Consider the following 14,779-nt stretch of genomic DNA (forward strand, 5'->3'; position numbering starts at 1 on the left):
GGGGATGGGCGGCGGCGACTGGTGGCCGGGCTGAGGAGGGGCGGGGATGGGCGGGGGGGATGAGGGGCGAGGGCGGCAGCGGAGGGCGGCGGGGCTGCTCCTGCCTGGTGCTTCCCCTCTCACTGCCGTCGGTAGAGGCCCTCAGGAGGTGTTCCCAGGCCGGCAAGGCAATGGCTACGGGAACAGCAATGCGGCCGCGACGACAGCACCCGCTCCCGCCCCCGCCCCCGTCCAAGGCGGGGAAGCCTCCTGGGAAGAGGCTCTGCCCTCCTGGGGCTTCCGTTTTACCGTGGTTGGGTTAAATGTGGTAAAAGCGGGGTCGCGGGCAGGGGTCGCTGTGGAGGGCCGCCTAGGCATGCAGGTGGGCGCCGCTGGGGTGTTGTGGCTGGCGCGGAAGAAAAGATTCGTACCACTGTTTCCTTCAGCGTTGTAATCTAAGTTTATCTAGAACAGCATGCAGCCTGTGTTGTGTTTTGTTTTCCTTTTCTGGCAAACAAACATGCAACATAAAATGTGCTCTTAACCATGTTTAAGTGTATCGTGCAGTAGCATTTACAATAACGCCTTGTTGCGTATTTTAGACGTACATTTCTAGCCAGGTGGGAATCATTTTGGCGTAAATGTCATTGCTGGTTAATGTGGTTATTGGAAACACAGACTTATTTTATTACCTTGAGAGTGACTAAGTAATTTGTCATCCAGATTGGGATACTTTTGAAATTGAAAGGAGACAAAACTAAAAACTAGAACTCTACCGGGTAAACCTGGACGTTGAGTCGTCATGCCAACGTGTATCTGATTACATGAATATTGCGCTGCTGCTGTCAGGCTTTGATCATCGGAATCACCTAGAGGACTGGTTGAAACTGGTTTCTAACAGTAGGCCTGGAAGCAGGGCCCCTACCCATAATTTACATTTCCAACTAGTTCTAAATGCTGGCAGTCAGAGACCATACTTTGAGAACTACTCTGCTACTTTAAGAATATTCTCTATTGGAGATGGCAGGTCACCTTATTACTAGGTTTTTGTTTTGATTTTTAGTTATTTCACATAGTTATTGCTAGGATGCCAGGCACTGGAGGAGGTGCAAAGGACTAAATTGTGATTAGCATCCTAGTCTGGAGGTGTTAACAGTGCGTTCAAGTACCATGTTGTACCTGCTCTAATATGTGTGGAAACAAAGCTTTGAGAAAAGGGTGGAAGAGATGGCTTTTGAGTTGGTACTTAAAGGATCAACTGGATTTTTGTGGTTTAGAAAGGAGGGTAAGGCACTTTAGCAAAGGATATGTCTTGGTATAAGGTGAATCATGAAATTGATTGTGGCAGAGTGATCTTAAGTGTAAATGATGTCATAACCTGCCGCTATTTAGGACCTTCAGTGGTTTCTCATTCATTGAACTCCAGTCCAGGCTCCCTACTGTTGTCGGCAAGGCCCTCTGCAGTCTGATCCCTGAAAGAAAGTGTTGTTTGCTGGAGTCTCCAACAGAAGGTTCCAGACTTGATTCTTCATACCATCAGTAAGAGACTTTTGAGCATATACATCCAATATATAAGCTAAGTATGCATTTATAGCCACTGTCATAATAAATGTATTATAAAATAAATGCAAAGTAGTTTAAAATGAGAATAAAAATTAGTTGGAACATACTGGCACATCAGCAGAATATCTAGTGTAACCTACTTTAGAAACTGCTGATTTGGAGTCAGATTTTAAAAGGTTTTTTGTATGATGAGCTAATGTATTTGCTTTTAATCCTTTAGAACACAGTAGGAAGTTGACGAGGTCTTTAAAATTGGAGAATGTCATTAGATTTGTCTTTCTAGGAGGATCATTATGGAGAATTTTAGAAACTGTTAACTAAGAAAAGATAACCTGCCCCTATTTAGGACCTTCAGTGAGTTTCTCATGCACTGAACAACCAGTCCAACCTCCCTACTGTTGTCTTCAAGGCCCTGTGCAGTCTGATCCCTGCCCACCTCAGAGTTCTCAGTTGTCCTCATTCATTACATTTCAGTCACACTGGACATCTTTCATTTAGTTCTGCATCTAAGCCAAGCTCTCAGCGCTTAGGTATGGATTGTTCCTGCTTGTCGGGAAGACTGTTACTACCTACCTTCCAGCTCCTAATTCTTCTACATCCCAGTTGACTTGTTATTAGAGGTGGATCTATTTAGTCTGTAAATTAGCTCCTGCTTTCTTTTTGGTAAGAACATTCTGCTTGTTTCCTTCATTACGCTTTTTAAAATTTCTAGTTATAATTTTATCTGCCCTTTCCACTAAGGCCTAATACTTGTTGATTGCTCACTGTGTGCCAAGTACTTTCTAAGCACTCTGTTCTCATTTGATACAATTGACCTGTGTAGTAGATTATTCTGTTTTACTAATGAAGGCATGAGGCATAGGTCATGTGGTTTGCTCGTGGTTACTAGTCTAAAATGGGAAGGTGAAGGGTTCAGGCAATGGAGCTCTGAGGCCTCTACCCTTAATGACCTAATGACATTGCTAATGAGAGTGAGTGGGTGATATACCTGATATCTAACACTGGTCCTGGCTCATAGTACGCACCTAACACCGATGAGGTGTTGAAGAAATGGAGAGAATTGTTAGAACAGATGTAGGAGCAATAATGGAGCAGTTTAGAGATAAATGACTCATTTTTCTTTAGAGACAAAATAGATGGTGACACCACTCACCAAGAATGAAATTATGGGACATAAACAATGAAGTAGACAAGAGATTTTAGTTTGGGTGTGTTCAGTTTAAGCTACAAAGGACCTGTGGGAAGATCCAGGAGGATACAACATATATGCAAAAGAACTACCTATGAGGCTTGGCAGGAAACGTGCCAGAAATGCCTGGTTTCATAGTAGATTTTATATATATGTATATATATATCCATATATATTTTCATATATATATGTATTACCATATCTATACACATATACTCTCTCTCTCTTCCCAAATGGGAGTGAACCAGTCACAACATCTTGAGTCTGTTAACACTTTCCCCTCTAAAGTCTGTTTATAGTAAATAATTCAGTTGAAAACTAAATTTTCTGTTACAGTAACTTTTCTACAGTAAGCACTTAAGTATGTTGAATGAAGAAACTTTGCCTTAAAAAACCATATGTTGAGAAAGATTAGAAAAATACATAATTTCCTAGGAGCTTATTTTAGAATCTTAATTAAATAAGTTTAATTAAATAAGTTTAACGGTAACATTGTAGAAATAGTCAAATATAATTGTGTACATTGAGTATTGTCTTTCACAGTTATTTTCTCTCATGAAAAAAAATGATTGGGCGAGCCAGAGCTAGAGCCAGAGGAAGGGCGCGTGGCCAGGAGGTGGTCCAACACGTGGGGGCTGCTGCAGTGAGTGCCTTACCATCTCCTACTCCAGAAAACATCTTTGAACCTTGGTCAGCTTAGGCTGTTGAAAATAGACTAAAAACTCTGTCTCATGAAGGAGATAAAAACTGAGCGAGGGAGATCGTGCTCTCTTTCCCGAGGATATAAGCAGCTAATTCTTGACTTTTTTGGTGACTCTTCTCTCAGATTTCTCTTTAAGAATAAAATATTTGATTACTAATTTAGAAAGGTGTTGGTTGAATGTCTTAGACTTGTTTAAGATTGTTATTTCATCTGGTTATCTGCGCTCTCTTGACACACTCTTTATTTGCATATAACTGCAGAGTCAGCAACCTGGTTTTATCCAGCCTAGACCTCAACAGCCACCAGCAGAAGGGGAATTAGTTGGCCGAGGACGACAGAGAGGAGCAGTAGGAGCAGCAGCCAAGTCACAAGGTAAAAGGACTTTGGGCGTGTGTGTATTGTATCAAACATGGAATAGTAACTAGTGTACAAATTCTCTTCAGGGGGTCCCAGCAGTACTTTAAAGAATCACGGATCTCTCTACTGAAATATTGTCTGGGACCTTGATTTTCATTCTGTGAATGGGGTTGTTGACACATTGAAGGGCCCTTAAATAGAACAATGGTGAGATCTAATTTGTGTTTTGAATAAAACCACTTTGACAGCAGCATGGGAGCAGAAATTAATTAGCAAGGTTTCTAGTCTTATCCATTCTGAAATCTGTGATCTGAATAGAGTGACAGTTAAGCTTTGCCTGAAAGTAATAGTAGTAGTACTGCATGAAGAAAGGGAAACAGACTTTATCGTTGTTCATGTTCAGAAACTCATAATTGGATTTTTGCATCAGAAATGAACTTTTAAAGGCAAATTAAAATTTGTCATGAAAAAATTACTGACCCCTTATTGCCATCAGGTTGGATTCAGTATGCATGACCCATGTTAGTTATAGTTACTCAGCCAAAGCCATGATTGATTGCTTTAAACTGAAAGTTTGGGGGATAAAAAACTCACTAAGGGAGATGAATATGAACAGTAACATATTTAAAGGATTTTTAAATAGAGTCCCTGCAAATCATGAGGTACTGAAACCAACATAGCAGCACCTTGAAAGTGCTTTATAGCTGATATTCTCGTTTGAGACTTAATTACATGCCTGTGAAGTTTATCATCAATTTTTCAGGTGAAGAAACTGACACATTAAGTAACTTGTTTCCAAAGTATATCAGGAACTGAATTATTTTGTTTAAGCCACTGTTATTTCTCTAATGCAGTTCTGGGCTGGTTTTGGTGTTTGTGATCAGAAGAGAAGTGGGCTGTTTGATCTTTTTGTTCTTTTGTCTAGAGTCCATGACTTCTATTATTAATACTTAACATTTGGCTCCTAATGGCTGTCTGAACTCCTTCCTTCCGTCATATCCAGATTCCAGGCAAGATTGGCAGTGCAAGGGGCATGGAGGACATAAAAGGCACAAGTCTACCGACTCTCCTAAGGAGCATTTCCAAAAGTTTCCTCTGCCAATTTCTGCTGAAATCTTAGGCCAACTCTAGCAGCAGGGAGGATGGAAATTCTAGTCTATTAGGTGTATTACTCCCAAAATAAACATTTTTCCTGAAGAAGAATGGGAGAAGGATTGTTGGATAGTCAACTAATAGGATTCTCTACAAAAGATAACATACCTATTAATTGACAGCTAGAATTTTAACAACCTATATTGATCTGAGATACTTAATTGTACACTTTTCTCCAAATTGAATGACTTAATAATTTAGGTTCTTATAACCACAGCTTTTGGAACTAAGTATGAACTAGTTAATGAATACATTGTTACCTATTCCAATATGAGCTGTGTGTCAGGGCCATGGGATTTGCCTAGCTGCATGCATCTATTCTGGTTCTTGTGGGAATCAAATAGTGAGGGAATTACACTTTTATATTTAAGCTTTCTAATCCAGGTTATAGATTTAAGCCCTCTAAACTACCAATTCCTGTAGCAATAATTGCATCATGACAGATTGTGGAAAATACTGATATTAAAGCCTTTAGGTGGTTATCAGGCTTATAATACAGAAAAACAATCTCCCAGTTAACAAGCATGCTTCTGAGCTCTTGCATCATAGTTCGATTGTCTTGACCTTTTAAAATGTATATGCCTTGTATGGGAGCAACTGAGTTTGTCTAGGGCAGTGACAAGAAAGACTTTATGAAAGAAGTTGTAACTAAGAAACCATTCTCTTGTTTGGCCAGCAGATACCTAAAACATTTTGGTTGTTATGTGTTTTAATACCTCAGTATACTTTGGGAATTATGGAAATTAATATTATCATCCTTCAGTTCATTTTTAATATCACCCAAGTATATAATTTTTTTCCTTTTTAAAGAACTCCAGATATCTGCTGGATTTCATGAGTTAACATTAGCAGAGAGAGGAGGTCGTCGTAGAGATTTTCACGATCTTGGTGTGAATACGAGTCCTTTTTAAAGAACTCCAGATATCTGCTGGATTTCATGAATTAACATTAGCAGAGAGAGGAGGTCGTCGTAGAGATTTTCACGATCTTGGTGTGAATACGAGACAGAACCTAGATCATGTTAAAGAATCAAAAACAGGTATGTTAATTAAGAATACAGTTTCATGAGATTACTGTTCAAGTACACAGGACAGTGAATTGAGGAACTTTATTTATTTGCATGATGACATTACAAGGAAGAAAAAGTACATTTGGTCAAGGACCGAGCATGTCTTTTCCATTTCCTCCCTCTCTCTTGGCTTTGATGAAATAGGTAACAGATGTTTTTAAGTGCACATTTCGAAATGTTGTTTCATTAATTATTATATAGATCACTTTTCTTTAAAACTCTTCTCCATATAGGGATTTGGTTGGTTTCATTGTAAATTACTTAGTCTAAGGAGGATGTATTTCTAAATTTATGATTCTTTAGGAATTTACCTAAATAAATAGAATAGTGGTCCCCAAAGTCAGATATCAGAATTTTCATGTTATCTGCTTCTCTTTGCGTTTAGTTTACAGATCTGTCTGCCTTGTCATGGTAGGAAAGATTTCAGAAAAGAATAAGCTTGATATTTTGTTAATTGAATGTGACTTACTTTTACAGGTTCTTCAGGCGTTATAGTAAGGTTGAGCACTAACCATTTCCGGTTAACATCCCGTCCCCAATGGGCTTTATATCAGTATCACATTGACTATAACCCACTGATGGAAGCCAGAAGACTCCGTTCAGCTCTTCTTTTTCAGCACGAAGATGTAATTGGAAGGTGTCATGCTTTTGATGGAACAATATTATTTTTACCTAAAAGACTACAGAACAAGGTTATTTCAGTGTCTTTATGGGGAAGAGGGAGATGAGAGATTTCCACTTCAAAACAAAACTGTCACAATATAGGGTAGTTCACATGGCTTTTATAGAGAACCCAGGTGTCTCCTGTCTGATGGTACTTAAAATAAACCCAAAGTGTAATTTGCCCTTATTGTATCATTCTAAAGTCTACTTGAGTAACTTAATGATTACAGTCGAATTATAATACATGCACTTAGTCTCTCTTTTCTCATAGCCATTTAAAAAAAATCCATTTAAAGAATTTCTATACTTTTCAGTGTTACCTTATTAAACAGGCATTGAATGATTGGGCTTAGTTTTCTTTTAAGAATTAAGTTTGGTTTTCCACCTCCCTGGCTTCAGGTTACTGTAGTTTTTAGTCAGACCCGAAATGGAGAACATGTGAAGATAACAATCACTTTAACAAATGAACTTCCACCTACATCACCAACTTGTTTGCAGTTCTATAATATTATTTTCAGAAGGTATGTTAGTATTTTTTCAACATTTTATTAAGAGAAACTTAAAACATACAGAAAAGTTAAACCTTACAGTGGATACCTGTACACTTATTATGTGGATTTTGCAATGTTGGGATTATTGGGTTTGTCTTAATTGTGATCATTTTAAGGTGTGGTTTACTGATATAAAATTTGCTTTAAGCAAGTATTCTGTTTTAACTTCCCTATTTGTGTTGACATTAGATATTTTACATACTACTTGAACTTGTGTTAAGAACACACTAACCCTCAGGAGCCTATTGCTAAGTTTATATTTCTTCTCCCCATGGTGGGTACTTGATTAGAAAGAGAGTTAGGGCTGCTCTAAACACTCATTTCATCACAGGAGACGTCCTACGTGGTTGATAGTTTGCTTTTAGTGTACATACAGTTTCCAAATCTGAAATCAAGATGTGTTCTGCAGAGATTTTTTTTTTGGTGGGGTGGTGAGAAGCATTCTGGATGAGGCTTTATTTTGCATGAGAATATATTGGGACATACTACAGTACTCCCTTGATATCCATAGGGGATTGGTTCCAGGACCCCCTCATATACAAGAATTCTACATACTCAAGTTTTGCAATTAGTCCTGTGGAACCTTCATATATGAAAAGTCTGCTTTCCATATATGCAGGTTCTACATCCCACGAATACTGTATTTTTTGATCAGTGGTTGGTTGAAAAAAAAGTGCATGTATAAGTAGACCTGTTCATTTCAAACCTGTGTTGTTCAAGGGTCTCTGTACTTGGATTTATAATTTACCTTTTTAAGTTTGCCATTAGATAACTCTCACTGATGATAAGAGAATTTGTTTGGTAGATACTTGTTTTGAACTAATGTAATTGGTAGATTTGTTTTTTTATAAATGAAAAGTTGGCAAACTTTTTCTGCAAAGGGTCGGATAGTAAACATGCTAGGCTTTGCAGGCTGTACAGTCTCTGTGGCAGCTATTCAGTTCTGCTGTTGTAGCATGAAAGCAGCCATAGATAATACATAGATGAACAGTTATAGCTGTTTCCCAATAAAACTTTATTGATGGACACTGAACATCTTGCCATTCAGATTGTACCAATAGAGATATCTATCAATATTCACTTCTAACTATTCTGACTTTTCAATTTCTAGGCTTTTGAAAATCATGAATTTGCAACAAATTGGCCGGAATTATTATAACCCAAGTGACCCAATTGATATTCCAAATCATAGGTTTGTACAAAGTGGGAACTTTCATATTCCTTTGGCTTAATCACAAACGTGGAAAGCAATTCTCTAATTTGAAGTGATCAAGTTTACTACTGTGACTGTTAATGGTACCCATCACACTAAGTGAATGTTTAACTTAGCTTAAATAATAAGAAGACATCTCAGAATACTTGGATTTTAAAAAAAAAATCACATGATATTCTTCTGTCACTGCAGAAACATCAATAATTATACAACACTGTTTGTATTCTGATCTTAGGTAATAAAATTCATCACTTCATGATAGTTATTTCACGAGTTTCCTTAGTATATCAAAGTTTCAGCCCAAGTGGGTTTAGGTTTATTATAATTGTAGGTTCTTTTGATTAGATTGGCAACGTTTTCAAGTCTTAGGCCAGTGTAAAGAATAGTTTAATAAAGTTAGTATATTCATTTAAAATGGAACTTATAAAATTATAGTAATGTTGAAGGTCTTGAAAAGACGGGTCTTTATCTGGAACCATGTAAAACCTAGAAATAAGTAAACTGATTCAATCAAAAACTATGATTGTCACCCAGTTAACAGTGGTGAAAAACACAACTTGATACATGCAGAACATGTTTGGTTATTCACAGAGGTTACTTGATGACTTGCATTTTATTTGACAGGTTGGTGATTTGGCCTGGCTTCACTACTTCTATTCTTCAGTATGAAAACAACATCATGCTTTGCACTGATGTCAGTCATAAAGTCCTTCGAAGTGAGACTGTTCTGGATTTCATGCGCAATTTATATCATCAAACAGAAGAAAATAAATTTCAAGAACGAGTTTCTAAAGAACTAACAGGTTTAATTGTTCTTACCAAGTAAGACTGCTTTTTAAAATGCAAAATAATCTTTTTGCAAGTCTTCAGATATTGTGGCTTTCTAGTCCTGTGATGTTAGAAAGAAAATTGTGTTTAAAGTTGAGTGGTGGGAAAAGCACAAAAAAGGGGGAAGGATATTTGTCACCTTTCCCAATATCATAGTTTTGGGGGGAACAGACTCCTCTGGAAAGGATAAGTATCTAATGATTTTTATACTTTTTAATTATTTTATTTTCTAACACTAAGTCACTTTCCCCATTCATCTGGCATAGTAGTTAAGTAATTCTTTTCCCTTTCTCTTTTCTTAACATTGAATATTACTGGTGATTTGAAATTTTAGAGAATATGTAATATCTGTCTCTTAAATATTAGCTCTACACATTTCCATCAAATGTCAGTCAAATCTCAATCATTCTATAGGTATAACAATAAAACATACAGAGTGGATGATATTGACTGGGAGCAGAATCCAAAGAGCACATTTAAGAAAGCTGATGGCTCTGAAGTCAGCTTCTTAGAGTACTACAGGAAGGTAAGATGCTAGTACTGCTTTTCTCTTTTTCATATGAGGAATTTAGAACTTAGTAGAAATCTGAATTATCCTCAGCAGAATTTTCCACTGCTTGTTGCACATTATGAACAAATTTCTTTTAAGTCTATATGCAGATGTATGTGTTAGGACAATCACAGCATAGTTAATTTTAACTCATCAAATTACTTAAATGCTTCCTTTTGTTTGGTATAGTTCACATAATGAGAAGTGCCCTGTCCTGGTTCTTTTTTCCAGTAGAATGACAGATTACATTTGAATTTACATGTGTGGAGGACAAATAGGATAACAGGTGGAAAAGAAGAGCTTACAGTACTATTTCTCATTCTACTATCGACAGTTTTCACCTGGAGCAGGTGGAGGGGGGATGGGAATTGAAGGTTTTTGAACCCTCAGTATCATTTGTGCTAAATCTACTGCCTGTGGGTTAATTCTTAACTTTTGATTTACATATTGACAAAATTCAGACAAGGTTGTTTAGTCATATAGGTTAGATCAGTTTATTGGGTGATCTTCTAACATGGTTTTATAAAGATGATTCTAGCTTTTGGCACAGTGATCACCAATTTGAGAAGATCACTAGAGGCAAATAGCAAGGAAGAACAACTGACTAGAAGAAAATAAAATGTTTATATAGAAGTGCATACTAACATTGTTTTAGTATTCAGTGATGAGCAGATCTCGCCCGTAAATCCTCAGGTCACATTCAATTTGAAATACTCTGTTAAAAGAACAGGGAAATTATTTCTCGAAAACTATTAAAGTTTTAAAACTAGGTTTTTGAAGTACTATTTTTTAAAATTTTTTTCTTCTTCCAGTAGAATATTTCCTGTTTAGAAAAATTTGAATAAATGAGTTATTGTATATTTATATTTTGCATGGAAAATATACATCTGACTAATGGCCTTCAAAATGTCTTTTTGCTGATGTCTACTTTTTGCCTGCTCTGCTGCGACTGAAAAGATCAGAGGCCACTGTGGAGGGAAAGGGTTCTCTGAGAAGTCGCATTAAGGGCTGATCTTATTCTTGGCAAAATGAATACAGGCCTGGGGTCATCTCAGCTTGATTTTCCTATGCTGTTTTCACCCTCTTTACTCTTTGACGACTTCAGACATGCCCAACCTAGATTCTTCTGGGTGTAAGACCTTACTATGAGAAATGAGTTAATGGCATTTTTATGTGGTTTATTAATCACTATCAGGGATGGGAGTGGCTGGTATATGTCAACAGCAAATATAAACAAAACATCAGTTGAAAATTTGATTTAAACTTGAAGGAAGGTCAGGGAAAAATCTCCCATCCCTGATGAGTATTGAATGTCACATGCTAGCTTATTCTTCTCTGAGTGGCTTTTTACATGTGAGCATACTTCCGGCCTGTTACTATATATGTACTTCTAGGTAATCTCCAGTTTCATCTATGCCTGGTCTTCAGATGTGATATGTTAATGATCCCTAGATTTCTAGCTCCAGCCCAGGCATGTCTAAGCTCAACTGCCTCCTTGTTTTAAGCATTTGGCTGTCTGAAAGATAACCCTCACACATTACCAGTATTATACATGTTATATTCCCCCAACCTGGCCCTTGTTCAATGCTCTTAATCAATGCCAGGAATCTCAGGTATTTGAAGGAACAAATGAATAATGGATAATTCAAACTTCAGACCTCCAGTTACCTTCCGTAACTCATTGTTAGGTCTTACTTATTACATTACCTCGTCTGAAATACCTTCATTTTTCTTTTTGTAAGTGACTGTTCTGTTCAAGCCCCATTTTTCAGCTAGTCTCTTAGTATTCATTTCTTCTGTTCTCTGATTCATTTTCAAACTTACACAAATCTGGTGTTACTCTTCTTCTACCCAAAGTAATTAGGTGGCTTCCCATTGCTTCTGCCTCTTGTTAAACATGTTGGTCTTTATTCTATGAGACCCTGTGTGATGTAGCCCCTGCCTGCTTCTTTATCCTCATGGCTTGTCCCCCACCCTGACCTTTTTACCAACCCATGGAGCTTTAGCTCATGCTGTCCCCTCTGTTGGACACACTCTGCATACTTGAATCTTGTTCTTATGTTCAGATCTCAGCTCAGATGATTTCTATAGGGAAGACTTCTCTTGCAGCTATGGGTACTCTGGTCCCTTTAGTGGATATGAGTAATTGAAAGGGCGTGGGGCTAAGATATTTAAAAGAATCAAGGCATTCTTAGGACTTCTTAGTAGAAATTCATTTTTAGTAGTAAGTGATGATTTGGGACTGAAGATAGTATCTAGAAAAATTTGGAAGGGAAGATCAGGGTCAGTAGGTTTTAAAAAGAAAAGTTTTAATAGTAATGTTATACAGAAATGAAAGCGCTGTTTTTTTTCAATGTGTGAAAAATGTTAAAAGAATTGATAGACTTTTTGTTTGGTCCCTAAGAATAAAAGAGCGGACTTGCCAAGTTGTGTGTCAGGTACTGTGCACATGAGGCTTCTGATGGAACAGAGTGTAAACAGGAACACTCTGAAATGACTACACTCTTCTGTCCCATGTGTTCCCAATTAAGTGATGTGGTGTGAGGAGAGTGACTGTTAACAGTCAGAACCTAATGAAGAGAAGAGTGATAAAATAGGTAGTGTAGATACATGAAGCAGAAATCAGACATGAGTGTTCTACTTGAAATTTTCTTGTCTGAAATAAGAAAATGAACTTTTTCCCTAGATGATTGGTTCAATACAGGACAAAGTCAAGGGCAAGCTAGAGTTTGTGGTTTCTTAATTCACAAGAGTTGTAATAGGTGAGCAGGATCTTGCCATTTGATAGCAATAAGGAATAGGCAGGTACTTCTTAGTCTGTTGATGAGAGACTGAGACTAATGGCCGTGATGATGCTCCTCTTGTATGCTCCATGGAGATACTTGATTTTTTAAAATAAAAAAGCTGTATCCGAATTAAGCAAGATGTTAAAAGATGTCAGGGAGATTCAGAAGATGATAGGAAAGAGGATCTGGAAGACTCAGAGCCAGAAACTTTAATGAACATAAGAGAAGTCTGTCGTGATTCTAAAATTGCAGAGATGAGCTGGAGGCCAGAGAGCCCATTTCATTTGACTTTTGAAAGTATCAAGATTTTATAAAAGCATTTTCTAGTTAAAAATGTCCTGTAACATGAAAACCTCTTCTCTTCCCCTGTTTATTCTTATAGTGAGACTTTGTTCATTAGAAATTCTCACTATAAGTAGTTTTAGAGGAATTATGGTGTGGTGAAGACTCAGTAACACAGGCTACTGTTTCTAAACCAAGAAATGAAAAAATGAAGCAAGTAGAATTCTGACTAAATGTTGAGACTCAGAACCTTACTGTCCTTGACCATCTAAGTTTTTAGGAAAAAAGATGAGGTACTCAGAGTATACAAATCACAACCTGTTTTAGGAGGATTTAAAAAATGCATTTTTTAAACTTTGGAAACTGATACCGACCGTACTATTGATATCGATTCTTAATTACAAAAGCAAAAATTATACATTTTTGCCCATTGACATGTTACTGAAGGCATTTGCTATGAACCAATGATACTTTTCCTCTCTTGAATAGCAATATAACCAAGAAATCACTGACATGAAACAGCCGGTGTTGGTGAGTCAGCCTAAGAGGAGGAGGGGCCCAGGGGGCATAATGCCCGGCCCTGCAATGCTGATTCCTGAGCTCTGCTACCTCACAGGTACTGCCACGTTGTGTTTATGTGGATGAAATCTCTAGATTATTTACCTATTTTTTTTTTAAAGTTGTTAAACGTTCCCTTACCCACCCCCATCCCCCAAAACCCTTTTATTGAAGCTGCTTTGTCTCCTTGGAATTACACACCAAATATTATTTAGACTTCATTGTTTTTCTTTAACCATGTACCTTTAAATGTTTTGTTTAAAGGTCTAACTGATAAAATGCGTAATGATTTTAATGTGATGAAAGACTTAGCTGTTCATACAAGACTCACTCCAGAACAAAGGCAGCGTGAAGTAGGAAGACTCATTGATTATATTCATAAGTAAGTTATGTACATTTCACTGGGGCCTGGTTTCAGTTTTTTGTTTTGTATTTTATGTGGATTTGGGGGTAGTTGGGGGCGGGTGTCAGAAAGTAACTTTCTCCTTTTGTATTTGCAGTATTTAGGGTGGGTTCTTCATGTTTGTAAATGAGGCTATTTCACTTATTTCTCAGGAATAATAAAGTTAAACTTTGTAGCCCATTCCCTTTCTAATTCTTCATTAGAAAAAGGTGGCAGAATAGAAAAATGAAATGTTTTGGGAAAAATCTGTTTTCTGTCTTTGTTATATCAAGGGGTTTACTTTGAGGGGGAAATAGTTTGGGCATCAGAATTTTAAATTAAAGGATGTCATAAAGAGAATCACAGATGTGATGAGAGAAAAATATTTCTCTGTGTTTCCTAGCATTCTCACTTAGGATCTCAATCCTGAAAGAAACATTGAAATTTATCATAGGTTGGAGTAGATCCCTATTTGCATATGTCTATTTGTTTTTGCTGTGTTTCCTGAAGTTTAGTGGCATGTAAATACGTTAAATTTTCAGAGATGACAATGTTCAAAGGGAGCTTCGAGACTGGGGTTTGAGCTTTGACTCCAACTTACTGTCCTTCTCAGGAAGAATTTTGCAAGCAGAAAAGATTCACCAAGGTGGAAAAACAGTAAGGCGGTTTTTAAAGTTGTCAGTCAAGTGAGATTTGGGTTGGATCATGATAAAGCAAGTAGGAATAACCTAGTTACATATCAGAATGGTTCTTTCTTCATTTTTCTCTTCTCACCATCTACTTCCACTCTCTATCAACTCATGAGCAACACAGGACTTCAGAAATGGGTGCACTCCAGGAGGAGAAATATGGAAGATTAGAGTCTGTAGCTTGGTCCTCAAAATAATCTGTAAGACTTAGCTAAAAGGTGGTTTAATATTTTTTTAATAACCTGTGTTACTTAAGGTGTAGAAG

The 14,779-nt window shown here is 37.3% G+C and overlaps 1 protein-coding gene across 1 annotated transcript in view; it reads left to right on the forward strand.

Moving 5' to 3' along the window:
• Window positions 1–1,273: 1,273 nt before the first annotated feature.
• Window positions 1,274–14,779, forward strand: part of PIWIL3 (piwi-like RNA-mediated gene silencing 3) — a 28,627-nt gene continuing 15,121 nt past the window's right edge. The window contains exons 1-12 of the mRNA XM_008594065.1: window positions 1,274–1,518; window positions 3,275–3,374; window positions 3,695–3,806; window positions 5,857–5,982; window positions 6,490–6,704; window positions 7,075–7,196; window positions 8,338–8,418; window positions 9,064–9,261; window positions 9,682–9,793; window positions 13,375–13,501; window positions 13,708–13,825; window positions 14,368–14,482. Coding sequence (XP_008592287.1) covers window positions 3,297–3,374; window positions 3,695–3,806; window positions 5,857–5,982; window positions 6,490–6,704; window positions 7,075–7,196; window positions 8,338–8,418; window positions 9,064–9,261; window positions 9,682–9,793; window positions 13,375–13,501; window positions 13,708–13,825; window positions 14,368–14,482 — 1,404 coding nt within the window. The 5' untranslated portion in view covers window positions 1,274–1,518; window positions 3,275–3,296. The remainder of the gene's footprint in view (window positions 1,519–3,274; window positions 3,375–3,694; window positions 3,807–5,856; window positions 5,983–6,489; window positions 6,705–7,074; window positions 7,197–8,337; window positions 8,419–9,063; window positions 9,262–9,681; window positions 9,794–13,374; window positions 13,502–13,707; window positions 13,826–14,367; window positions 14,483–14,779) is intronic.

The sequence above is a fragment of the Galeopterus variegatus genome, unplaced genomic scaffold (genome assembly GCF_000696425.1).
Source record: "Galeopterus variegatus unplaced genomic scaffold, G_variegatus-3.0.2 Scaffold10075, whole genome shotgun sequence".
Taxonomy (NCBI): domain Eukaryota; kingdom Metazoa; phylum Chordata; class Mammalia; order Dermoptera; family Cynocephalidae; genus Galeopterus; species Galeopterus variegatus.